This window comes from Vanessa tameamea, chromosome 16, assembly GCF_037043105.1.
Source record: "Vanessa tameamea isolate UH-Manoa-2023 chromosome 16, ilVanTame1 primary haplotype, whole genome shotgun sequence".
Lineage (NCBI taxonomy): Eukaryota > Metazoa > Arthropoda > Insecta > Lepidoptera > Nymphalidae > Vanessa > Vanessa tameamea.
Window position 1 is genome coordinate 7,160,728 of NC_087324.1, and position 27,932 is coordinate 7,188,659.

At 33.6% G+C, this 27,932-nt stretch overlaps 6 protein-coding genes across 6 annotated transcripts; 4 read left to right on the forward strand and 2 right to left on the reverse strand.

Annotated features, from left to right (window-relative positions):
- Positions 1-1,474: 1,474 nt before the first annotated feature.
- Positions 1,475-11,559, forward strand: LOC113403021 (uncharacterized protein). The gene is made up of 2 exons (XM_026643435.2): positions 1,475-1,604; positions 11,217-11,559. The coding sequence occupies exons 1-2, from the start codon at positions 1,585-1,587 to the stop codon at positions 11,530-11,532; spliced, it is 336 nt and encodes a 111-aa protein (XP_026499220.1). The 5' UTR covers positions 1,475-1,584; the 3' UTR covers positions 11,533-11,559.
- Positions 3,493-11,268, forward strand: LOC113402961 (general transcription and DNA repair factor IIH helicase subunit XPB). The gene is made up of 15 exons (XM_026643349.2): positions 3,493-3,516; positions 3,632-3,714; positions 3,951-4,098; positions 4,259-4,399; positions 6,049-6,243; positions 6,384-6,538; positions 6,940-7,091; positions 7,665-7,831; positions 7,921-8,091; positions 8,253-8,473; positions 9,203-9,386; positions 9,450-9,793; positions 10,297-10,439; positions 10,535-10,618; positions 10,836-11,268. Exons 2-15 carry the CDS (start codon positions 3,657-3,659, stop codon positions 11,016-11,018), a joined length of 2,346 nt encoding a protein of 781 aa, XP_026499134.1. The 5' UTR covers positions 3,493-3,516; positions 3,632-3,656; the 3' UTR covers positions 11,019-11,268.
- A 661-nt stretch (positions 11,560-12,220) lies between the features above and the next one.
- Positions 12,221-18,482, reverse strand: LOC113402955 (uncharacterized). Its single transcript, XM_026643337.2, has 5 exons — positions 15,969-18,482; positions 15,718-15,893; positions 15,381-15,588; positions 15,034-15,177; positions 12,221-13,402 (listed from the first exon to the last, which is right to left on the reverse strand). The coding sequence occupies exons 1-5, from the start codon at positions 18,189-18,191 to the stop codon at positions 13,244-13,246; spliced, it is 2,910 nt and encodes a 969-aa protein (XP_026499122.1). The 5' UTR covers positions 18,192-18,482; the 3' UTR covers positions 12,221-13,243.
- Positions 14,035-15,035, forward strand: LOC135193693 (uncharacterized). The gene is made up of 3 exons (XM_064217283.1): positions 14,035-14,130; positions 14,333-14,512; positions 14,590-15,035. The coding sequence occupies exons 1-3, from the start codon at positions 14,035-14,037 to the stop codon at positions 15,022-15,024; spliced, it is 711 nt and encodes a 236-aa protein (XP_064073353.1). The 3' UTR covers positions 15,025-15,035.
- A 1,288-nt stretch (positions 18,483-19,770) lies between the features above and the next one.
- LOC113402990 (leukocyte receptor cluster member 1 homolog) lies at positions 19,771-21,123 on the forward strand. The gene is made up of 2 exons (XM_026643393.2): positions 19,771-19,935; positions 20,025-21,123. The coding sequence occupies exons 1-2, from the start codon at positions 19,913-19,915 to the stop codon at positions 20,857-20,859; spliced, it is 858 nt and encodes a 285-aa protein (XP_026499178.2). The 5' UTR covers positions 19,771-19,912; the 3' UTR covers positions 20,860-21,123.
- A 559-nt stretch (positions 21,124-21,682) lies between these two features.
- On the reverse strand, positions 21,683-27,929 carry LOC113402953 (WASH complex subunit 5). Its single transcript, XM_026643333.2, has 11 exons — positions 27,771-27,929; positions 27,452-27,554; positions 27,163-27,354; positions 26,821-27,032; positions 24,996-26,413; positions 24,654-24,913; positions 24,000-24,127; positions 23,500-23,895; positions 22,713-22,939; positions 22,339-22,489; positions 21,683-21,917 (listed from the first exon to the last, which is right to left on the reverse strand). The coding sequence occupies exons 1-11, from the start codon at positions 27,890-27,892 to the stop codon at positions 21,776-21,778; spliced, it is 3,351 nt and encodes a 1,116-aa protein (XP_026499118.1). The 5' UTR covers positions 27,893-27,929; the 3' UTR covers positions 21,683-21,775.
- Positions 27,930-27,932: the final 3 nt, after the last annotated feature.

Genomic DNA, 27,932 nt, shown 5'->3' on the forward strand with positions numbered 1-27,932 from the left:
GTTTCGAAATTGTTGATAAACAACCAAATAGAGTTAGAGTCAAGCTTTTTTAACCAATTTTAAAAAGAAGAGAGTAAAGTAAGTTACCCTGTTCTATAAACGAAAGATGAACCGGCTGAGTGTCATTCAAGACGCTGTATGAACAGTACCGTTTAGTAAAGTAGCTAGGCGTTTAATCGGTTTTCTAATTAAGCTAGTTGCCTGCGACATATATAAAAAGATGGTTAAACGGCATTTCTGATGTTTATTCTACCTTAAAAACTGACTACTTTTCATCTAATTTTCGAACCTCTTCAGGAATAAACCTTCAAATATCCGTTTAAAGTTCTAAGAGAGCCTTAATAAAGGCCTTTGAAAATTCTTTATATTATTCGTAACCAGTGCTGAATTCAAATTCAGCGCCACTCCATGGCAATTTATAAAATGCCACCACGTAATCGTAGTTTTGGATAAAGTCGAATACTATTTTTTAAAATAAATAAAGCTACTCATTCATTGCAGACAATTTATCAAGATATATTTTTTTAATTGTTCGAATACGAATTTCTGCCAGCGTCTTTTGTGGTAATTTTATTTCGGTTGTTTTGAAATAAGTTCCTAGTTGTTATACATTTTTGGAAAGCTAATAAAACGGTTATGTTTTTAACATAATCTGCAGGACAAGTTTCATAACGATTTTTTTTGTTTTTAAGGCATTTTTGTGGAAAAAAATATTGAAATAATATCTTTTCCGTCCGGCATTTTTAAATTTCGACCAATAATTATTGTTTTAATATTGACAAATAACCAGTGTTTATTCGTTTTTATAAATCAAATGAAAAAAATAGATTTTAATTGATACTTTTTTTTAAATATTTTTTTTAAGTTGCATTTTTGACTTATTTTGGAAAAATCTAAAAAACGTGATAACTCAAAAATGGTTCACTTTTGCATTATGCATATGGGGGTTAAAATTATCGCAAATAATCACCCCTATTAACTCCTAACGGGAATACGTCGAATTACCAATATATAAACAGTTAAATTAGTAGGAAGTAGACTATCACTATTACAATTAATAAGTCTCATAAGTTTGATCCCACTTCTGCATGTACAACTTATTTTTCGAAGATATGACTTGCTTCAGCACTGGCACAGCGTAGTAGACTTTGGTCACTCTCTTTCCATTAAAGGACCATAAAACCATAAAAAAAGGACCGTGCCTAGCCGTTTTGATATAATATAAAGTATAAGAAGTGGCGATATTACTATTTTTATTTAGACATTGTTTTGTTAAGCTATTGTGCCATTAGAATAATGGTTAACCATTATCCAAATAAATTCGGAATTTTGACTTTATATTTAATTGAATGGCATTCGTAGGTCACTTTAATACTTTTTCTTTATATGTCGTTAATAGCTGACATGTTAGTGTTTGACCGTATATTTATCTGAAAATTGACATTAACTGTCACATGTCAACTGCTATTTATTTTGAAATAATATTATTAAATACATAACCTTATTTACCTGAACTCTTAAGATTAAATAGAATTTTAATAATACTACAAATTAAATTAGTAAGATACTAATTTATTCGAGGAGATGCAGATTTTCGTTAAGTGGTAGGTAAAAAAAGTTTATTTTAATATATGTATTATTATACCTACAAATCATATTTCTATCATATATCATTATATATTTTACTAGGATTAAATAATAAAAATACTAGAATGTGTTGTAGTGTACCTAGTAGAAAATATAATAATAGTAGCTATATTAATGATTTAATATAGAGACATTAATAATACTACAGAAATAATAATACAGTCCACTTAACATTACTTTGTAGTATATTTTCAATTATTACTATTTTTATATAAAGTTTTACACAAATATTAAGCATATGAATAGTCAGTGGTGTTAGCGTTGCAAATCTTTGATGATGTTTAATGTTAAAATTTAATCTACATTAAAACATTTATTACCTCACTTTTATTAAAACTTCGTAGGTAATTATGTATGTGGTATCAAACTTTTTAATTTACTTGATATTGGTAATTAAAAATAATTATCTGTAATACCAACTATTTTAGTAAACATACATAACAACACAATTAAGCTTCATCAGAGGCTTACAATATTTTTTTTTCTGACTTGTTGCCAAGCTTCTTTGTACATTAAACACCTTAACTTTTCCCATGATTTATTAAGGATACACCATAATAAAATAACTACTAAAAATACATACAAAAATGGGCATATGTGACTAAATTTTATTGTATAATTCAATGTGACAGTATTTTTCTGATTGGTAAAATATGTTGGGGTAATGCCGGATCAGCAAATACTGATTATATGATGTATGGTATTTTTATATTAAGAACTTTCTATTATTACAAATACCAACTATAAATAAGTGAGTTCAACTCACCTTAATCAAAAACAGTTGAAAATATCTATTTATTTTCACTATAAGACAAGTATTGGTATATGATAATTCATAGGTTAATAGATCTGTTACAGATCAAATATTTCCTTCTTTTATATGCCCCTTATGCCTGCCTGTTATATTTTAATTTACAATATACTAGCTGAACCTGTCGCTTAACCCCCGCAAAATTTATAAAAATTTACCTATAGCACACAAACCGTTACCCTCCATTTTACCCCCTTGAGGGCTGTTAGAACGAGCCTTTATCTCCATTCATCGAAATTGCTTCAGCACTTTAAGCGTGAAGAGGAAACACACAGAATTACTCTCGCAATTATAATATTACATTAAGATCCTGTAAATTTTCCACTGCTGGGATAGGGCCTCCTCTCCTTTTTAAGGAGAAGGTTTGGAGCATATTCCACCACGCTGCTCCATTGCGGGTTGGTGGATACACATGTGGCAGAATTTCATTGAAATTAGACACATGCAGGTTTCCTCACGATGTTTTCCTTCAGCGCTGAGCACGAGATGAAATATAAATAAAAAATTAAGCACATGAGAGTTCAGTGGTGCTTACGTGGATTTGAACCCGCAATCATCGGTTAAGATGCACGCTTTCTAACCACTGGGCCATCTCGCCTCAATATTATTATTAAATTATAATATTAGTATAAATGTTTTCTTGTTTGCTAAAATTGATTTCAATACCAATAGTTTTTTATTATATAACGAATGATGTAAATTTACATTTCGTCAATGATTTGATGAGCTAAAGGACGTTTAGATAACAGCAACACTGAAGTATGTGCCAAATATAACAAGTGACACTGACTGTGAACTGTCTTATCAAAAATATTTTGATTACTGATATAAGGAGTTCATTGTAAACTATTACAAAATAAAAATAAAATTTTATTGGAACTCTTATGTCTGATACATAGTAAAGAAGAATAAGTGCAAAAAAATATATTAACATTTAATAAGTTTTTACAATTTGTTGCGTTATTTTATTTAAGTTCCTTATTTCTATTGTTTTTAGAGTTTATTGAATAACTATTATTGCACTTTCCAACTGTGCTTAACAAGTTTACGATTTTGACGTAAGTACCTTTTTACTAGTAGTATAAATAATTTATATCATTATTTTAAAAAGCACTACATAGTATTGAATTTAATTGTACAATGTACAATTATACTTATACAATTCAATTTCAGCAAATTCTAGTCGTAAAAAAAAACTATGGGACCACCTAAAAAAATTAAAAAGTACGATTCTAAAAGTGGAAGTGACAGATCAGGTAAGCCTCTTCATAAATATTATGTTTATTAATCTTACACCAGTTTAGAATTAGGAGATCATTTTGATGGATGAAATAATATATTTTAAAGTTCTTACTATTTTAATGTTATAAAAATACTCGAATCATAAAGAATAAAATAATAAATAAATAAAGATAAAGAGTTTCACAATCATTCTACAGACTACTTATATTTTTTGTCAGTTGATTAATTCAGACTTAATTTTATGTTTTAGGCAAGAAAAAGAAAGTCGAAGAAGACGTAACAATAGACCTTGTAGATGATGATAATCCAGAAAATGCTGGTGTACCGGGTGCTGCTATGCAAGATGCAGAGAAAAATGATCAAGTTCCAGAAGATGAATTTGGTGCTAAAGATTACAGGTTTGTTTTAGAAATTATTTGGAAAATAACCATTTTACCTTACCACATGTTATTTTAAATGAAGATAGACATTAGATAGACATAGCAAAAGTTATTCATTCATTCATTTCTTAAATTATGATTGAATGCAATTGATAATACTCAATATGTTTCTTAACAGAAGCCAAATGGAACTTAAACCGGATAATGCAAGTCGCCCCCTGTGGGTTGCACCCAACGGCCACATATTTCTTGAAGCATTTTCACCTGTTTATAAACATGCTCATGATTTCCTCATAGCTATTGCGGAACCTGTCTCTAGGTATGTCATTTATGTATTATTCATTTCCTGAAATTTTGTCTGTGTTTTATTAATAATTTTAAATTAGGATAAAGTTGTGAATAATTTATTAGATATGTTATTAATGTAATATAAAAGACTGACTGACATCACTTAAAAACCTTTAAAGAGTTATTTGCTTTTTGTAATATTACTTTACTATATATGTCACCGTAAGATTACAAACATCGTTAGATTACAATCTATGTCATCAGATTGTAATCTGTCGAAATATTGTGAACCGTGAATTGCCCGCTTCCCATCAATAGAATAAAAATAAAAATAATGTATTAAATTGCAATCATATTTCACAGTCTATATCTAATGATATTTGTAATCTTACAGTGCCATATATATTAAAAGTCTAGTAATATTAACAGTATATAATAAATATATATAATAAAATATTTATAGTCTATTCTAACCAATTGATGTAATATCACTAGTCAAAATCTCCAATAAATAATCTTATGATATTCATTATCGCTTCATAAAAATTACATTTTGATTGTCAAGATCTTGTTATTGGAACTATGGAAGTAAAATTAAAGTGGATATTAGTAGTGCAGTAGAATAGTATTGTATTATATCTAAAAATATATTAAATAAGAACTGATTGTTGTGTTTAATATAGCAGAGACATAAGCAAATTTCATGGAATATGTTAATCTTAGGTTTATTGATTGTTATTATTTTTTCTTCAATTGGAATAGTGTATTTCGATTAGTACACTATAGTCTGTTCTACTATACCCGATTTTATAAAAGATTATTTTCTTGCGGAAATCGGCAGGTTATATTATTTTTGTTACCCTTGGAGGTTCACAAACTTAATACAAGTTTTATTACTCCAATAGGCTATTTGACAATGCGAAAAATAAAGTGTCAATTATTATAATCAGTATATATTATGAGTTTAAAAATGGTTATTTATTAACGAAAGTTGAAAATAATAATCAATTTATTCAAAAATCCATAAATAAAAATGCATTTCTTTAAACGTTTGTCACGTGACACAAAACGCTCCTGATTGGTCGGGTTTATGATGACGTCACTTGCTTTTTAACCTCGTTTGTCTACTGTATGTGGATTATATGTGCCACAGATTACAATACAGGCAAGTGACGTCACCGACCCCAGTGCAGCGCCGTTTTGTCAAAGTAGCGTTTTCGCGCGCTATTTAAAATTAGGAATTTTTAATTTGATATTTTTCAGAAAATATGTACTAGAATTAAAAAAAAAAAAACAACTTTTACTGGGTTCCTAACCTCTACTAAATATATAAAATTGATTTTAAAAATCAGTCAAATAGCCTATTCTCTTACGCTGCGCTCCAAATCTTGATCGTTTATTAAAATGTGCACTGCTCAGCTAGTGATTAAACTCACTTTAATTCATCCCGTATTTCATACGAGCATTTCTAACGATCGTTTTTTTTTTAATATTCCCATGGGCTACCCTAGACGCAAGACACTATATAAAGAATTTACGGATGGTACAGGTACTCTTCATGATGCAAGGACACCTCCGTTATGTGAAGTTGCCGCGTTTGAGCAAATCCTTAATTATAATATAATATGAAAATCAAGGTGATATATAGTATGAAATAATTAATTATAAAATTTGTTTTAGACCTCAACATATTCATGAGTACAAATTAACAGCATACAGTTTATATGCAGCCGTATCGGTGGGGCTGCAAACGAATGATATCGTAGAATACTTGCAGAGGCTCAGCAAATGCACTGTGCCTGCGGGTATTATAGAGTTTATTCAACTCTGTACTCTGTCTTACGGCAAAGTGAAGCTCGTCCTAAAACATAATAGGTGAGTTAAAAGTTCATTTAAACAAACGCAACAAAATGCTTGCTTAAATTACACGTAATCGAAGCAGGCAGGCATGCACTCGCTATCTACTGTTACTCAAATTAGCCCTATTTAAGTGCGTAAAAATATATCAATTTCAGATACCTGGTGGAGAGCAAGCACGTGGACGTGCTGCAGAAACTGCTGCGGGACCCCGTGGTGCAGCAGTGCCGCCTGCGGCGCGACGGCGAGCAGGAGCTGCTGCCGACCGCGCCGCCCGCGCCCTCCGCCTCGCTGGCGCTGCCCGGCAAGCCCGGTACGCCGCCACTGTCGCCACGATTCATTTTCCGCAATTACAACTAATTTGCTTCTCCAATCGGCTGATCGAAATTGTGTTAAAAGCAATTTTCAAAGTAGTTCCGTAAAAAATAATAGTGCAGCTAGAAATACGTATCAATTACGAATAATGAGTTAGAGAGAGAGAGACTATGTGGAATACTGCCTGACAAAGGCATTCACTTTAGGAGAAATTAGCTGACTCTCATCTGACACGGGCCTTTTTCCCCACGATATGTCACTTCTTCACCGAGGACGAGATAAATAAACACGATCATATGAAAACTGTCGTGCTCGCATTTTCCAATCACTGGGTCACCTCACCTCCCGTACGCCACGAGAACCCTGTCAATAATAATAATGATGATTACAAAATGTTAGGTGAAGAAAAGCCGGCAGCCAACGGAGCTGTTCCAGAAGATATAAGTCAGTTTTACCAGCAGCTGGACAAAGACGATGATGACGATGAGAACACCGACATTACGGCCAAAAACACCGCCGTAGCGTTCGAAGTGGACCCCGACAAGATTGAAGTATTTATTTTAACTTATACTTGTGACCTTTAGACTCAGATATAAGACAAAAACTTAAGACCAATTATTGTATGTTATATGCAATATACTTATTTTGTAGGGGCAATAGTCGTTCAATAGTCGTTTATTATCGATTAAAAATCGAGATATTTTATTGGTGTTTAAAAAAAATTTAAATTTTTGAATGAACGAAAGCATGACGTTCAGTATTTTACTGAACATATCTAAGGTGCTGTCCTACTCTCAATCTTATCTTTATTCAATAACATATTTGAGAAGTTCTTTATTATAAATTAAATATCCCAGTACTAATTTAATAAAGCTGTGTATTTGAATAATTAGTTAGTATAATTAGTAATTCGGTTTAATTTGTTTCCTTCTTTTATAACCGACATTTTCCGTAATTAATATAAGTAGCAAGTTGCGCATCTCTAGTATTCATCGATGCTGTGAATGGTTTTAATAAATGTATAATTGTGAATGCCTCGAAAAGCCAACTTCAGGACGGCCAACTCAATTTGCACGTAGTAAGCCACGTGAACGTTGAATAAACTCGATTTAATTTTATCCCAGGTGATACAAAAACGATGCATCGAACTGGAGTACCCGCTGCTAGCCGAATACGATTTCCGCAACGATACAGTGAATCCCGATATAAATATTGACTTGAAACCGACCGCCGTACTTCGTCCGTACCAGGAGAAGAGTCTTCGGAAAATGTTCGGAAACGGAAGAGCGAGGTGTTTTATATTTTTAATTTAAATACTAACAACCACTTGTCGTCGAATCGTCGTTTCTACGTCAATAACGCAACGCGTGGCGCGCGCAGGTCGGGCGTGATCGTGCTGCCGTGCGGCGCCGGCAAGTCGCTGGTGGGCGTGACGGCCGTGTGCACCGTGCGCAAGCGCGCGCTCGTGCTGTGCAACTCCGGCGTGTCCGTGGAGCAGTGGAAGCAGCAGTTCAAGTGCTGGTCCACGGCCGACGACAGCATGATCTGCCGGTCGGTCCCGAGCCGCGGTTGACTCGATTGAAATAACGGTCTTTAACGATATTCTAGTTCGTGACCGTTGTGGTCACAAATACTCGTTTTTGTTAAAATTCGAACTCCCGATTGTGTCGCAACTTTGGTATGTGATCGTCTTATGTATAACACGATTGCAGATTCACGTCGGAGGCGAAGGACAAGCCGATGGGCGCCGGCATCCTCATCACGACGTACTCCATGATCACTCACGGGCAGCGGCGCTCGTGGGAGGCCGAGCAGACCATGAAGTGGCTGCAGGCGCAGGAGTGGGGGCTGGTGGTGCTTGACGAGGTGCACACCATCCCCGCCAAGATGTTCCGACGCGTGCTCACTATCGTGCACTCGCACGCCAAGCTCGGTCAGTACCTCACGAGACTGCAGTAGGAGGTTGGTTTGTGCAAGGCCGTCTGGGTAGGTACCAGTAGGTACAGTAGGTAATATACTGTCAAGCAGAAATCATCTACTTACATACTTAACATTGTTGTTCCGGCTTACGATGAGTGGGCTAGTGTAACTATAACACACGTGGGACATAACAACTTTGTTCCCAAAGTTGGTGTTGCATTGACGTTGTAAGGAATGGTAAAATTTCTTACCGTGCCAATGTCTAATAGTAGTGGTGACCACTTCCCATCAGGTGGCCCATTTAACAACCAATAAAACACAAATAACCACCGCAAACATAAGTAAAATGTATAAATGATCTTAAAGGGTAATTCCGTCACTTCAATGAGGATAGAGCATCGCTTTCAAATTTCGTGCAACACTTTCAGAGTTTTAAAACTATTATATTGCTTATAGTTTGCTTAATCAAAATGGCCACAAATGATTTGAAGAACTGGGAATAACGTAGTTTTCATCATCGTATATGTACCGTGTGAAGATGCATAATTACAAATTATTTTATAGTTATAATATATAGTATATTAAATTATAATAAACTCATAACAAAACAGCTATCAGAGAGAGAGAGAGTGTATTGAGAATGTATCGTTGTAAATTTTCACACCAAAGTTTGGTGTGAAAATTTACAACAATGAAATACACATACAGATATTTCATGAAATATCTGTCTGTCCAAGCACAGGTCTGACGGCGACATTGCTGCGAGAGGACGACAAGATCGCCGACCTGAACTTCCTGATCGGGCCGAAGCTGTACGAGGCCAACTGGCTGGAGCTGCAGGCCAACGGCTACATCGCGCGCGTGCAGTGCGCCGAGGTGTGGTGCCCCATGACGCCGGAGTTCTACCGCGAGTACCTCGTGCAGAAGTGAGCCCCCGACCCGCGTGCGCATGCGCTGTGGTTCCCCCGTAACACGCGCCGTACTTTCAGGATAAACAAGAAGATGTTGCTGTACGTGATGAACCCCTCGAAGTTCCGCGCGTGCCAGTTCCTGGTCCGCTATCACGAGAGACGAGGGGACAAGACCATAGTGTTCTCGGACAACGTGTTTGCGCTGCGACACTACGCCGTCAAAATGAATAAGCCGTACATTTATGGGCCGACGTCGCAGAGCGAGAGGATACAGATATTGCAAAATTTCAAGTTCAATCCCAAAGTGAATACGATCTTCGTGAGCAAAGTCGCCGATACCAGCTTTGATCTACCGGAAGCGAATGTCTTGATACAGATATCTTCGCACGGAGGTTCGAGAAGACAAGAGGCGCAGCGATTAGGTTAGCTGTCATATTATCATTTCAGACTACCCCTTAATTAGCAAATTAGCAAGCTGTTTGACTTCCTAATTAAACTCGACCAGGTTGATTATACCATTGAATTCCTTTGTTATATTTTCAATTCGATTCAAATCAAATCAAATTCCTTTATTCAACATAAGAGCACTTACTTATTGATTGTCAACTTAAACTACCACCATTCGAAAAACTAAACGAGTCAATTTTATGAAAAATACAATATAATAGACACGACATTATGTTTGCTATATTATAGATAAACGATCTAAAAATATGTATTATAAGGAAGGATCGAAGCAAAAAAGCCGGTTTTTCATAAAATCAGCATTTTACAAGTGAGAATCAAAGTGAATTCTTATATATTAGCACTGCTGTATCGAGTAACAGTTAAAGAACAGCAAAGTAATTAGCTTTACACTCACATCTGTGTGTGTATGTATGTATGTATATCTGTCACAGTTGACTACGTGTTTAATTGATTACAGGTCGAATTTTGAGAGCGAAAAAAGGAGCACTAGCAGAAGAATACAATGCATTTTTCTACACTTTAGTGTCACAGGACACTTTGGAAATGGCGTACAGTCGTAAAAGACAACGGTTTCTCGTTAATCAAGGTTACAGTTACAAGGTATATTCTATACAAATCACTTCGATTTGTGAATATTTTATCTTTTAAACAGGAGGAATTCGATATAATAATAATGAATGTCAACTTTCTTACAGGTTATTACAGAATTAAAAGGAATGGATCAAGAACCAGACTTATTCTATGGCACTAGAGAAGAGCAAGGCATGCTACTACAGCAAGTGAGTTGTGTCAACATTTCTAACGTCACTAGTACTTTATTCGCGGAGGTGCTGATATTTTTGTACCCATTAGGACAAAAATAAAATAAGATTTTTATACAAGTTTAGATCGCCATAACATTAACTATGTAAAGTTATCTTGCGAATACACAAATAAAATGAACATGGCGCTCTGCCTGCGAATCACTGACGGCGACGGAGAGGGTGCCGCTTGCAGGTGCTGGCGGCGTCGGAGACGGACTGCGAGGAGGAGCGCGAGGGCGCGCTGGCGGGCGGCGGCGCGCGGCGCGCGGGCGGCTCGCTGGCGTCGCTGGCTGGCGCCGACGACGCGCTGTACCTGGAGCACCGCCGCTCGGGCCAGCACAACAAGCACCCGCTCTTCAAGAAGTTCCGATACTGAGCGCTTCACCGTTTTTTTTTTGTTTTGCAGCCGCCGCACCAGTCGAGCGTTTCGATGGAGGGATCGATGCTGGTTCCGAACGTATATGAATATAAAATTATGACGCGTCTCTTTGTTTCATTTAGTTTCCTTCGTCTCTGACCCTCGCCAGACATGTCGTCGGATCGAGTGAGCCTATAGTTGTTTTAACGATTCCAGCGAGTCGGAAGGAAGCGTACCGGAATGGGCATTAGTCGAACTGCAGGGTCTCATTCAAATGAAGGAGGAGAAACGAAACGGACCTACTGTAGTCGGCGACTTACATTACTTCAATAGGAGCCGTCACCCGGTGCTCGTGCTCGGCCACCACGTGCTCAATGGGAAGGAGGTTAAGCTGGAGCAGGCGATGGCCGTCATGGAAAAAGTAAACGAAGAAGACAAAGTCTCTTACAGAGTAAAGGCCATTGTTAAGAAAAAACTTTTATTTAAATCGAGACCAAAACCTATAATTTCTAATGTAAGTGAAAGAGTGTAATGTTAAATAAATATGTATTAAAAGTCATTTGTTTCTTTTTAATTGAGATATAAGTAAAAGTCTTTTGAGTTTTCGTTCTTAAACATAATAAAGAACTATTCAAAATTTCAAAGTATATAAATGATTAAAAGTCTGACGAAGTGAAAGATTTTCAATATGCGTGAGCATTATTGCAATGAATTTCCCCAGCACAACATTATTAGATAAAAACAGCATCATATTATACAATTACAGTTACTTTTCCGGCATTTTTTAATAATAAAATTTCAACTTAGACGAAGGATAATGACTGAAAACAGCTTCCATCTCTTATTACGTTTTACTCGTCGTCGCTTGCACAAGAACCTTATCAAAACGCGGTAGTCAATTCTCTCCAATGTGACAAAGCTTATGAGTGACAAATATTACAAAACACAGCTACGTTGTTGATATAAGCTGTAAACTGTTGTTCTTATGCAAATATATTTTATTTAGAAGTCAGATTTATATCTCATTATTAAAAAAAAATATTAGTAGAATTATATTTAATCAAGTGAGACTGGCATAACAATAATCTGCAGTTGATATTCTATGCTTAATCTTAACTATACACTAGCTAGTTATGAGATTTTAGTTGTTGATATTTAACTTGTTTCATTTAACGTTATTAATTGGAACTCAAGGTTCGAGTTAAATTATAGTATAAAACTTACTATGAAAGGCACTTTATTTTTTTTTCAAGAAACAGACAATAAGTTATTGCTACACTTACATGTATATAACCTATTTTAATTAAACACTAAATAAACTCTAGTCCAATTCGAAAAGTAAAGTTCAATACATTATTTAAAGTAATAGAAAATTTTGTACGTAAAAAGGAATGAAAATTGTACCTACCAAAACATAAATAATTATATTAATGTGAAATAAGTGCTCACATTTATTTAAATTTTAAATTCAGTGTTGAACTTTGGCTTAAAAAAGAAGTATATAATCTACCTAATATAGATAAACTCAAACATCTAAAACAAAGACATAAACAATTTAACACTAAACATAACTTTAAAGTCAATTATTTTAATTTAACCAGTTATACAAAACTACTTTTCATAAATCGCAAACTTGTAAATAGACATTTCTTTAAATATTATTAATTGCGTATTAAAATACCATACATACATATATACGTGTATATAATTTAGTTATATTTCATTAGTCAGTACGAAGTAGTACGAATATTTCAGCCAATTATTGTTATAATATATTCCCATTAAAGTGAGATTAAAATATAGGATAGAAGACTTTATATAACATTTAGCCCGTCCGAAATGCCTCTATCAATAGTCGAATATAATCATTATATTTCATACAATTATTCTTCTCGACAAAAATAAAGTCACGCCAACTTAACTAACAGTCAAGTGCCATACGTGATACGACTAACTAAATTATTACCAAATATTATACTAAACCTTTATCACCACAGAACACTACTACTTATGTTGCATTTTTAAAAATTATTTATTCAATATCTAACATTCAATATCTTAATTTGCTGTATAATTTTATTATTTACATTATACTAAAAATTTATTTGCAGACATTGTGATTCAACAAAAAATGATACAGATGTTTATCAAAGTTGTAACAATATTGGTGAAAGGAAGAAAATGAGAATAATAAAGGTGTAAAAATAATGGTATTTTAGCCTACAGTTACTTTATTCAACGGATCATGCGACGTCAAGTGTAGCTCGAAGCAGTTCTTGACCTTCTACTGAAGTCCAATACTCTACGAGAAGATCTCGTTCTGCTTCAAGACACGAAAGGAATGTAAGCTCGGCTTCGCTGTTCTTTTTCAAACTAAGAAGTTTCTTCTTTAGCAACACAGTCTGTAATTAAAAAAACCGGTATTACTGCACGTATGTAAACCAAATCATAAGAGTAGTATATATGTTGGAAGAGGCTGTAATGTACAAATACTATAGTTACTCCCAACTACAGGTCGAGAAAAGACATCAACGACTATGACATTCAATTGACGCTATATCATTGGTCGAGAGTATGAATAATCTGTGATATTCATTATGGATTCGTGAAAAGTTTTATAAACAATTTTATACAGGTGTGCCACGGTAACACTTTAAGTTTTATCTAATTTATTAATAGTAACATTGATATATCTTTGTAAGTAATATAATATATTAAAACACTTTATTTCACTAAAACCAACTCTACTTTGTTTGCTCTAATAATTATGAAGATATTACGCGTTGCTGAGTGCCTTAGAACTTTTGGACTAGAGCTAAAGATGGCTGAATGAATGAATATAAGAAATATCAATATCTATAAAAATAAGAAAATCTCATCTGAACTTTATTCTCGTAAACTTAGTTATAATATATATTTATCAGAACTAACAACAGTACACGGTCAACGTAATATTATCTTATCTACAAATGTAGGTTATGACCCACGAGGTCTGCCTCTGAATATTAGTCAAATAATACATTAAAACGTACCAATGGACTTACGTTACTTCTTAATTCCACTATCGTTATTTACTTATGTACGAACAGACATCGAAAGCGAAGAGCCGATTCTATACTACTATGGTCTAGTGAGTATCAATATTCGACTATCGTGGCTTTAGACTGCCCGGTAATCGATACTTTAAGGGGCACAACATTTAACATTTAATACGATGGTCGCAATGCACAGGAGTCGATATTGAGTTAAAGTAATACGTCTCGGATATCTCTCCGATCGACCTCAACAGTGAGAGAGAGCTGACACATGAATGTATGTTTATTCAACGGCAGGAGTCCAGCGAGCGCGGGCTGCCGGCGTGCGCGGCGCGCCAGGCGTGCGCGGCGCTGCTGCGGCGCTACTGGCGCGCGCCCGCGCTGCTGCGCCTGTGCCGCTGCGCGCGCCGCCTGCGCTGCGACGCCGCGCTGCCGCCCGCGCGCCGCCTGCCGGTCAACGACCGCGTGCACCTGCAGGTCGCTGCGAACTCGACGCGCCGCGTGACGCCGGACGCGATCCGTCTCCTAACATTCGTGTCGTCTTCTGTTCTCAGTTCTGTAGTCCCGTGTCCGACTGGCCCGAGTGTGCGATCGACGAGACTCCGCTGTCCCTCCGGGCGTCGGACGAGCGGATGGATCCGGACGAGCTGGAGCGGCTGCATCACCGAGGCGTACGACTGACTCCGCCGAATATAACGCTCAGATGCCGTTGTCGCTATCCGACCTATTGGAAATTTAAGAGGGAAGAGAACGATACCATGTCTTATCAGTGCGCCTCGTTGCCGCCGTGCAAATCGGGTGATTTTTGTGGTAATGTCGACTACGACTTGCTTTCGTTGTATCAATCTTGTTTGTGTCCCAGGAATCACATATGCGTTCATAACGGCGGCACCACTCACTTGCAAATATCCGAATTGTTATATCGGGGCAAGGGCTGGAGAGCCTACTGTCAACCTGTAAGCGACGACTACGACTACGAGGATTATTGATGAACATACTTGTGTCGGCTGTGCGGCGATGTCTTTGGCGATGTTGTATACTTGCTCGTCGAATCGATCTGGCCACAAAACGCGACTTATTAGACCACCTTGGAGCGCTTCCGACGCAGAGAGTCTTTGCCCGAATATCACCAAGTCGTTAACCTTAAATAAGAATGTCACTGAGCAAAACTTTTACAGTTTAAAATTTTGTAATATAAGACCAATAAATGTCGAGAAAAAAATTCTTTAGCATATTTATTTTAACCTTCATCAGCTATTTTAAACATTGAGCTGTCGAGTAATTGAGTCGTCAGTTCCAATAAGACAAAAGTAAGAATCATTCCTGTGGGGGGTGACACACATACCATCGCCTGCGGGAGGGCCGGGCAACGCGCAGTGAGCGCGGCGGCGCCGGGCTGCACGGGCGCGGCGGCGCTGAGCGAGAAGGAGGCGCGCTCCGACGACAGCGCCACGTCGCTCAGCGCCACCAGCGCCAGCGCCACGCCCGCGCACGCGCCCCACACGCCGCAACACACCAGCTTGCTGTGCCGCACCAACGAGCTCAGCAGACACCTGCAATCGTATACCGATATCTCGCTAGCCATAGGTAGCCTCGCTTATTCTCTACAGTTACACATGTAACAGTATCAGTAACACAGTATGATAATTATAACCAATAATAATATTTTGAGTTTGAGTTACCTCACGGATTCAGCCAGTTCGAAAGCGTGGTTAGCTCTTATTTCTTTATTTTCATCCAACAGAAGACTTAAATCGAGACTTGAACAGAGTGTTCCACATTGAGACACCAATAGGGTAGTTGATATGTCCTGTCGGCTATCGACATAATTAAGGGCTTCCTCTAACTCCTTCAACACCTGAAATTTTATTTTTTGTATGTACTTTGCAAAAGAAATAATACATAAATACATACTTTAGAAATGAGTACAAACCTCTACACAAATTTTGAGATGAGTTTTTTGTACACTAATGACGGCTAGTCTTTGATCAATATTAACAGATATAAACTTGAATTGGTCAATATGTATAAGAGTTACGTTGTCTCCTGGCTTAGAAGCTTTTTTTTGTTTTGCTGGCTTTTCAAATTTAGTTGTTTCTCGTTTTCTTTTATTTAAAGCAAGTGATAACTTTGAGTTTAATTTTTCTTTAATGGACATACAATCATCTTTATTAATAATTTCACTATTAGATATAATCCCTGCTTCAGTCTTAAAGACCTCTCTACCTTTTTCTTCAACTTCAATATTCAAATTAGATTTTGTGTGACTTTGATTGTCCGAGGAAATGAGTTGATTGGATGACCTGTGAACATTTTGTGCACCACTAGTGTCTACATCACTCAAACGACGCGGACTCATGCAACTACTAGAATATGAGCTAGAGGAATGGCGTCTGTAAATAATTGAATCATCTGCACTGTGAGTTTCAAAATCTTCACTAACAGAAGGAGATTTTACAGAACTATTTAAAGAAATTCGATGCTTTCCACCTAAAATTTTTTTAGCTTCGCCATCCTCATACTTCAGGGATTCTTTTTTTCTTTCTCTAAACTTCATTTCCTTACCATCTGGAGTAGAACTTTGGAGTTTTTTAATAAACTCAGCTTTGGTTTTCATATTCTTCCTACCTTTAGGTGCCTCTGGTGTAAGTTGATATATCATATTGACTGCTCCTTCATCCATTAATAGCTTATCAACTTCTGATAGTCTTTTACATTGCTTGCTGTTCCTAGGAGATGGTTTTTTCCATTGTAGCTTAGACAATGGAGATTTAGATTTTGACCTGTGTGATGTTTGTTCTATTTTTACTTTCTTAGCTGGAGTTTGGTCTTTTGTGACTTGGATCTCTTTGATCCTTGTTGTAGACTTGCCTTTTGTGAAAGTATCTGGATTATCTGGGTCAAATATAACTTTTTTCTTTATTACCCTGCTTAATCTGCGTGGAGCACTTTCATCTCCACTTTTGCTTGATTTCTGTGGTTGATCCTCACTCAATGTAGAATCTAGAGAAGTGCGTTCTATTAACTCTTCTGAGGATATGATTTGGACTTGATTTTCTTTAATTTGTTCAGAATCCTTTAATAAATGTTCACCATCGGCTAGGATATTATTAGAATTACTCTCGATAGGTTCATCATCTTGCCAATCCATGACCAGCACATTAACAATATTTTCTGTCTGTGGAGCCTTATTCTCAATTACAATCTCAGACTTAACATCAACTGATGGTTGTGTGTTATCAGATATAGTTTGTGGCTCGTCTTTTGATAAGTCAATGCTAATGTTTTTTTTATCCACTTTCTTTCCTTTACTTGTATAAGGTTTCCTTTTCTTTGCAGTTTTAAGCCTAGATAATTGTTGCAAAGCAATTTGAGCTTCTGACATTTTATTTTGATTAATTTGAGAGATTTCAACAACTTTTTCTACAGTGTGTTCCATATCATTGCCTTCCAAAATATCTAGCAGCTCTTCTTTATTAAATACTTCTTGTCTGACTGTACTATTGTTGTTCTCAGAAATATCTGAAGAACGAAGTACTTCACTTAATTCTATATTTGGCCCTAACTCACTCAAGATATTATTAGTAGGATCATTTTCTGGGTTGTCAATTAGTAAATTTTCATTCACGTCATTATCATTTTTCTCAACTAATATTTCAGTCTCGAACTGTACTTGGTCACTCATTACTGTTTCGATATTATTCATTTCAACTATGGTTTCGGTTATAATTTCACTATCATTGCAGGGCTCTTTTTCTATGCTTTCAATTACATTTTCAGCAGCGACTTCTACCACTTCAGGAAGTTCAGCCTCGTGCTGTACAACCTTTTCGTTTTCCGTTGGAGTTTCTATAACTTCTGTCACCTCAGTGTTTAAAGAAACATCAGTTTCTTGGGTACACCCAACAACAGTGGGTGTAGTTGACGCATCTATATTTTCATGTTTCTCGTGGCTAATGTCTCCAACTGTTTCGTTTTCTGTAACATCATTAGTTAATTCTGGAACTCCATCGTCGTCTTTTTTGTCGGTATCGACACCATTCGATTTGTGACACACATTATTTTCTTCAACATCCACATTGTTTTCCTCTACAATATTCGTTTTTATAATTTCAACCACCGAGCTAATTACTGGACGCTCTTCTAAAGTTTCCATTTCATAAATTGTGTATTTCGCGACACTAAATTTTAGTATAACCTAATGTGTTGATAAATAAATCAAATAAACGCAATTACACTTTGATATTTTTGCTTACATTATAATATATAAATACATCGTTAACGATACAGTAGTTCATAAATCAATTATAATATAATTAAACAAATGCAAAACACTGTACTGATAGGTTTAAAAATCTCATTAGATTTTTCAATTTTCTATTTATCAAGCGTCGGTCTAACTAATGCCCTAGCAAAAGGGTCGCCATATATACGTGGATAAATGAAAGATAGTTCATAGTATTTAACATAGCCAATAAAAATCCACTTGGTATTAATTACATATAATAAAACATAGTAACTTTAGAGTCCCAAAAAATATAATAATCACATTTTTAATAAATACAACACATTATTATTGTAATTTATTTTTCTTAGCCATATTTTTTATACGATTCTTTTAAATTCTTGGTTACACGTTGGTAGCTATGTCAATTTACTGTAATTGTTAGTCTGTGGAAGAACCACATTATTGTTAGGGATGGGACATAAAAACATGTTCAATCTTTAATTATTTATCTTAATTGTCTTGGTTAAGATAGTATGAAATTTTTTTTACGATTTTATGATATCATGTTTTTAGATTAGCGACATCTAATCTTTGTCTCAAGTATATCTTAATGATCAAAGTAATTAAGTTTATCTATTTAAACAATAAATAATGCAATATAAAAACAGCTATAAACCTATTATACAACTATTATATAATATATTATATTTATATATGATAATCTTATTTATAATATACATATATATTATGTAATATTCTTTATTCTTAATTAATTTATAAAAATCGTTTTATTTAGTGTTAACTCTTAATTGACTAATATATATGTATGGATATATTTATTTTAACTATTATTAATATAATCATTATTCATTATTTTTTTGCGATTTTAGAGGCGTGACATTCAAGGGCTCAGCTAACTTAGATTCCACATAATACGTTACCACTATTCTATTCGATTGCATGGAATGTACTAATGGGTACTTTGCTCCCAAATTATTTCAATAATTACCATCAATAAAAATCAATGAATCAATAATAATTATTTTTTATATCCAGACAAATGTCTTTAGAAATTTTATTCATATTTTTTATATGATTTTAATTTTACTTCAGTTTAGTTCAATAATATTAATGCTTCCTTTAGTTTAATTTGATGCATAGTATCATTAAAATAATAAGGCAACTTCCATTATATGTTACTTATTAATTTTGAGAATCCATAAACTTGATCAACGGCGGCTCAACTGGTAGCTCAAATAATTAATCAATAACTCCCAAGCTATTGTTACTATTAATTTTCTTTTAACGTAATTTATGAAAAAGTAAAATTAAACTATATATGTAAAAGAATAAAATCTTTAAATTATAATATATTCATTATGATGTGGTAACAATGACATATTAGTTGTATTGCTCCTTTTCTAGCATGGAAATCTTATAATAGTTAGCACTTAGCACTATAAAATTAACATCTGAAATAGTTTGTTTGACAGAATTTTGACATAAGAAATATTAAATGTATACAAAGGAACTTTAAAGTAAGAATTGAATTATATAGAACGAATGAGAAATGGATGTAATAATTATAAATTTAATTTAACAAATATTATTTCTCATTATAATATTTACCAAATAAAAAAAGACAAAAAATGAATATTCTTCCTAAGAAAAGGTAAAGTATGGCATTCAATAAAAGAAAACTATAACAGCTTCATATTACGATTTTATTTAAGAAATTCTGTGTTATATTTGGTATTGCAGATGGCATGTAAGGACAAAGGAAAATATTGCACGAGTCAGAAAGGATGAAGCAGAAGCTGCAGAAAAAGAGAGACAAGAACAGTTAAGGATTGAGAATGCAAACCGTGAAGCTCGAATTAATGTTTTAAAACAGAAAAGTAAACAAAAGTTGTTAGAATTTGATATTCAACCTCAAACAGTTGATCAGGTCACTGCTACTCCTGAGCATATAAATTTATTTGCAAATCTAGAGCATGCTATTCAAACAACCAATAAAGATCATGATAAGGAAATTAAGGAGAAAAATGAAGAGTATGAAAAGAAAATTGGATATTTAACATATTTAGGACAAGATACAAATGAAGCTTTAGGCAAGAAAAATTGGTATGATGTAGTCCCAGAGTCAACAAGATATTCACGTTCTAGTGACATTAAAGATACATATGAGAAACTCACATTAAAAGATAAAGATGGTAAAATTAAAGAAAAGGTTATCGACGAAAAAGATGGAGAGATAGCATGGAGTGCAAAACAACGGTTAGATCCTATGAATTCATTCAAGTCATTCTGCCATAATTCAAAAAACCTGGAAAAATTAAAAAAGAAAATTGATAAAAAGAAAAATCATAATAAATCAAAGCATAAAGATAAAAAAGATGATTCCAAAATAAAATTGCAAAAATTAAGAGAAGCAAGGTTAAAGCGAGAACAGCAAGAGAAGTATAGAACACAGATGTTCTTATCCAAGCTTAGTGGTACTGCTCCAGAAAATGAAAAAGATGACAAAATCCCTAAAATTAAACCAAAATATAATTCACAATTCAATCCAGAAATTGCAAGGCAGAATTATAAATAAAAGTGGGACCAAATGGTTTGTACATTCTGTCAATTTTATTAAATTAATAGCCAAAAATACAAATTAATTTATTTTGTAAATAAATTTAACAACAAGCTGATAAAGCATAATATCAAAGATTCCTCATCCTAACATGTATATAACTGCTGTCCTTTTGGATGAATCCAATACAGGTGTTTTAATATAAGAATATACTTGTAAAGTCATATATTAATTAATTGTGAACTTTTGATAAAAAATACCAAAACAACATATACTTAATAAAAATAATGCTTCATTGTACTTCCATAATACAATAATTACAAAGAGCTATGTGAATAATTAATTTCTATAAATTTATATAAATGAGAATTAAAAGAAATATGACTAATATAACATAGCATTTCTTTACTTATATTTTCCAATATAAGTTTCGGTATTATTCCTCATATCACTGATGAGCAACCAACTTTGGAAACTAAGACATTATATCCCTTACTCACCTTTCAAAGTGGAACTAACCAATACTAAGTTTTGCAGTAGAATATAAGATGAATAGCTAACCATAAGAGCTTGCACAAAGCCCTACCACCCATTAAAGGCCCATATGTGATAAAAATGAGAAGAGGCAATGAAGTAATTATAACTTACTTGGTGGTGGGGCTCCACAGACACTTCTAACTTTTCCCAAAAATAAACCCTTTTATATGTAGGATTGCAAGAATAGTGTTATATAATTAGCTACACTTTAAAGCTATTTAATATCTCTCTTATTTTTAAGACTACACTTCTTATGCTGCAAGTCGAATGCCAAGTTTTATTTGCTTATTTAGGGAAAAATAGGTCTATTAACATAAATATTTAATGTAATAAAACAAATATACATCTTTAATTTGAATAATCAACAATTGTTTCAAGATCATTTTACATTCAATCTTCATTTTGGCGGTCCGTGTGTCAACAAAACCATTGGTAACTTATCTTCTAATTTACCAAAGGAATAATTAAATGTTTCGCAAAATAATTGTAAAATCCTTATAATAAGAAGCCCTTCTGTCATAGGTTCCCCAGATTTCAACCTGCAAAATAAGTAACTACAAGTTATATTGTTATAAAATTACGAACAATATCCGTTTATTAGCTTATTATACGTGAGAATATTTGTGAACAGCACAAAGCGCTGCTTTTCGCTAAACAATTATTGTAGAGGTGCAATTTACCTTATGTAAGTAATGGCATAATAGTATGGACTCCGTGGACATCTTAGACAATATTTTATAAATAAATGTAAGTAACTAAGCACAGTACAAGTTATGGTTTAACTAAATCTTTCTAAACTTTTTAATAGTCTATTTAATTATTGTTACACAATTTCCTTGTTTTATGAATCTGTGGGCAGCGCGTGTTTAGTATCTTAAATATTAAAGGTTACTGTAGTGACAGCACGAATAATGCTCGCCAGTTCGTCTAAATTTATTAATCAATATATTTTGTACTAACTTTGCAATAGTCATAGTCTTAGCTGATTTACATAAGAAATCAATGAAAATTTCAACATTTTCTGTCTTGGACTGGCGCAGTAATGTATAAATTCCTACCAAAAGTGGATAACCGTCTATATTTTCTCCAGGTCTTTTCGTAATTAAATCTCCTGGAAAAAGGATATATATGATTTTTATTGTGAATTAGTTTACTTAGGATCAATGTAAATAAAAAATATATATACAGATTTTTAAGATTAACTTACCTATTTTATGAGCGAATAAGTGTAAAATTTCAAAATTGAATTTTTTTTTTTATTCTGAACTAATAAACTGACTAATAAAATCTTGCATTATATTAATTTTATAAGGTATAAAACTACGGTAACTTACCGGTATTTAAGCATAATTGTAATTTAGGCAATTGTGCAATCAAAACAATCGCCATTATGCGCCCCATGTCCGCGTTCACGAGCTCATGAGCATTTTTAACGTATATTTTCTCAAAAGGCTCGTTTATGCCACATCGAATCAAATACTCTTCTATATTTCGCATAAGCGCTACTGGCATCGTTTGCGAGTCGATTTTGCTATTATTTTTTATCTCATTTAGTAGTGATCTATAAAAATCAATGTTATCGTTAAAAAGTATGTAGCTTTGAAAATTTTTTACTTTCATCTCATGAAAGGTACTGGAAAACATCAATTTCTCCACTATAGTCTATTCCAACCACCAAAGGATAAAAGCCAAATAAACAGCATTTGACATCTGATTGACGTGATATAATAATTGGTCCAGAGCTTGCATAATCTACATATTTAATTTGGATTTGCGAAATTTTAATTTTGTGGTTTAAACGTCGACAAAACTGTAATCGGAACTTCGAAAGTGGATATAAGTAGTTGATTGGTTGTATTATAAACAAAAATAATCAAGAACTGTTAGTAGTACACAATATAGCTGATCTATTAGCAAATCGCATGGTATACGTAAATCTAAGGTTTGTTTATATGTCTACCTTCTTCGATTGGAATAAACTATGCACCTACAAACAGTAGAGCAGCGTGGAGGGATAGGATACAAACCTTCTCCTTAAACGGAGAAGGGTGACTTATTCAGAAAGATAGGAAAAAAAAATTTATTAAGAAGATTTAATGAATGAACTATTTGTATACGAACTCGTTCATGGTCCGCAAGGAGGCTTCCAAATGTGCTGAGTCAAATTTACAACTGGTGTTTAACTGAAATGCGATGTGTTTCCTGAGGAGTTGTAGTGTTCCTATAAGAATTATTATATCAGACAATTGCTGATATACTTTATGTCCTTTTGTGATCGTTTGATCCAGGTCCTTAACATCGAAGTTGGTCATAGAAAGCTTGTCGTTAGAACTCCTGAATATACTTTGAACATTATGTAACTGGTTCTTAATCATATAGCCGTATAAAATATCTAATCCATGCAATCCAACTACACCAATGGCATTATTTAGTTTAGCGAAGGTTTTCGTGTTTATCACCTCGTTATGGTTCTTGACGTCGAACCAGGCGGCGCATATATTTATATAAACGCAAGTTCTGTAAATATTTTTCAAATTAGAAAGTACAAACACATAATTACGAATAATTTATTAAATATATTGCTTTGAACCCAATCTTATATGTATTATTGTCATATTCACCTTGCATCTGCCAGTTGAGCTATTTGACGGGCGAGGCTTCCCATGAAGCCAGCTGACGGTCCATATAGTGTCACTCCTTTTCGAATACTTATTTCCTTTCCCACGCTTTGATTTATAATAGCGGACACCTGCGATTGAAATAAAAATTAATGTTTTTATTAATAGTAATGATAATCTACTAGGTGGTAGGGCTTTCTTCAAGCCCATCTAGGTAGGAACACCCACTCATCAGATATTCAAACAGCAATACTTTGCGTTGTTGTGCTGCGGTTCGAAGGGTGAAATTAAACCTAAGTGTGTTTCATACAACTTATAGATTAAAAATCCAATTCTATATTTTATTATGAAATAGGTGCCACCCTTCTTTGAAGGAATTAGTTGCTTGGTAGGTATCTCCTTTTCAACGTGTTTGCAAAATTTATGATGATCGGTCGAGTAGTTATGACACGAAAGCATAACGAATAAAAAAGCTTACTTTCATTTTTATAATATTAGTTAGAGTCAATGATTGCAATAATATTCTCTTGCACACATTTACTCAAACTTTCCAAATTATATACTTTGTAATAAGTCAGAGTAATTATAATGAGCAAATGTAATTTAAAAAAAAAACCTTTTTTAATATATATAGAATAAATAATAAGCGACTTTTACCTGTTTTTGCCAAATTCTCAGACCATGAATATTAATGTAATCTTGAATATACTCCAGGGATCTCTTGTAACCGTCCATGCTTTCCGCAAGTTTTTGAAGTCGAGGAACTAAGCTGTTAGTTTTTTTTACTTGTGGCTCGATAAATTCAAAGATTTTTTTGCTTATATGCCCATCAAGTTCTTTCAACAATCCTTCTTCTAATAACTGTGCTGGATCTACTCTTATAACGCCAACTAACGTGGATCTCATATCAAGAATTCCTAAAAATAAATAAATTTACTTTTTAATAATGTTTTGCACAATATAATGAGAAAAAAAAATGTAAAAATGTCTTAAACGAACCCGTCGTAAATGTTGATGCTGAATGTGTTAACTTAGCGACCTCCATTCTGTGATCTAATTGTGCATATTCCCTTAATTTTTCCTTTTCTATTCTTGTGGGTACTTCCTTGATTGTCCAAGTTTGCAGTTCAATTATTTTCTCAACAATGTTAAAAACCATTTCTGGAATAATTTGTAACACTTTTTGAATGTATCTTATTAGCTCGCTGCTGTAATATTGTGACACGGATATTAAGTCATCGCTTTGTGCTTGATTTATTCGCAATAATGGTATTTCCATAGCACTTGCCAATTTAAGGAACAGAGCTCGAAGTCGACTGGTTACTGCTGGATTCTCTTTGATGCTGTCTTGCATATATGTCGTGTATAAGTCAATTGTACACCAAGCATAACTGAAATCTGCTACAGTTTCCAGTGTAACTAGAGCATCTTCTTTAAGGGAGGCTGCTCTTAAGACATTTTTTAACGCTTCTTTGCTTTCACAAAGAAACTGAACCACAGTTGAAGTGCTCTTTATACCGTGAAATTCTTCAACATTATCTAGAACTTGTATGAGCTGAGTTACGCTTTTCACAGTTTTCGATGTGATGGGTTCATTTAAAGATGAAACCTGTTTTGCTATTTTTTCGAACCAAAGTTTCAATTGTTCGTTTTCAGTAACTTTTGTGTAAGGATTAGCTCCAGAAAATAACTGGGATAAATTAGTAATCGCTTCTAAAGCAAGACTTTTATTTTTATTCCAATTTTCACTTCTCGATGCCAGTACATTTTGCAGAGACTCTCTAATCTTTAATTCCAGCTCAGCTGTACTTATAAGTAATTCCAGTAGTTTCAGCGGATCGTAATTTGATTCCTTAATAACCAAATCTTTTAGCAATTTGCTCTTTTTATTATTATCAAAAAATATAACATCGCTATTGTGTAACAGCAACCAGCGCAAGACATGGTTACAATTTAAAATAACATTAATTATTTTACCAATATTGTCTAAAACAAAGTCATCAGTTAATGTACCTTCTTTTGATAAGAGATGAGTTTTATTAATAAGCAAGTGAACTGCATCGCCTCTTTTCGAATATATTTCTTTTACGATTTTTGCATTACAGGTATTGTTTAGTGAATTTTTAGCAGCTTTAAAATTTTCCCAGTAATCAATTATGTTCATGGTGACACCCATATAAATTGGCGTGATCCAGTTGCAGGGGAAAAATTTATCAACAATTTCTCTCATCTTTGTAGTATCGTTATGTAAGTAGTGTGGTGTGAAAAATAAGCATACTACAAGCATACTAGCTTGTGAAGCAAGAGCAGAAGCTTGATGCTCCGGAATAGTATACACAGCGAGCTGGTTATAAATATCTTCAGATCTTAACTTTCCAACTACTTTTTCAATAAAATCCTGATTAATTGGAACACGGCTGTAAAAATAATATTTTTTTAATACAAATATAGAACATTTTTATTTTCGGTTTATAAGCTCACTAAATTTAAAATTTTCTGTTTATAATTACATGGAAACCAGTACAACTTATGTATAATTCATACTAGCATTTTCAGACTGAAACATAATACAGACATCAAACAGTGACAGTGGTATATCATATTGTTAATTGTTACTTAACTGCAACAAAGGTGGTGATACTGTTTACATTTACAATACTTATAATAAATGAAGAAAATTATTTTATACATTTTTTGAGACACTGTTACTATTTTTATATGTCAAATTAACTATTAGTCAAGTTAGGTATCAATGTACTAATCAAATTTAAAAATATAAAACAATATGCTATTTAATAATACAGAATCAATTACATTATATTACCTAAAATATTCAACTGGGTAGTCCGGTGGTCTTCTGGACTGATTTTGATTATAGCCAGTTTCTCTCAATAATTTACAAACATCATCAATATTAGATTGTGATTGATTTGTACTATAGCGATAAAATGCAACTAATAACCTCTCCCGCACACATCCAGGTATATAAAGGTCACATAAAAGGAGCATAGCTCCATATAGATATAATGACTCACACTGAAAAATTTTAAATCATTACTATAAGGAAAATTTATAAATTTGGATTATATATACATTATGCATACATAAATTTAATAAAAAACTTAGAAAGCTTAATCTACTTTGATCTAAAGATTGAAATACGTACCAAAAGTTGTTTTCCTTCTATATCTCTCATTACTGTCTCAATTGTTTGTTGAATGAATGCTCCATCGTGTAATTGTTCCACGAAAGTATTTAGATCAACAATATACTGGTAGATATTTTCAAAGAGTAAATAAAAACGAGTGATTAATTCTAAATATTTTTCTTTAAGATCATCATCCAAATCTTGTAGTTTCTAAAATGAAAAAATATATATATAATTTGTTAACTATTTAATATAAATTATTCATGGTACATACATATTATAACTAATTATTTCCTAGTTTACTTACAATATTAACATTGATTTTTTTTTCTTGTGCTTCAGAGATCTTAAAGTAGCTAAAGTCCATGAGAACATCCTGATATTGTTGCTGAATTTCCTTAGTATCAAATCTGTAAATATATTTTATTAATACAAATGTCAATACAAAAAAAAGTATTAAAAATATTGAAATAGACAATTATGAGATAACCACTATAAAATTAGTAAAATAATAATATTCATATAAATTAATTTAAATAGTAATTCAAGGTAACTACTTAGACATATATTGTTAAGAAAAATTTTTTTTTATATATTTTTTATTTACTATCATCATGACTACTTACAGAAAAACTTTTGGTATATGGTCTTTCAGTCTTAATATTTCAGCTAATATAGCATTTCCGTGAGACACTAACTTGAGTAAATTTTGAGCACAAATATTATCTTCCGCTAAAAATACCCTCATTTTTCTCCTTGAGTCCTTACTAATAATGATAATTATACTT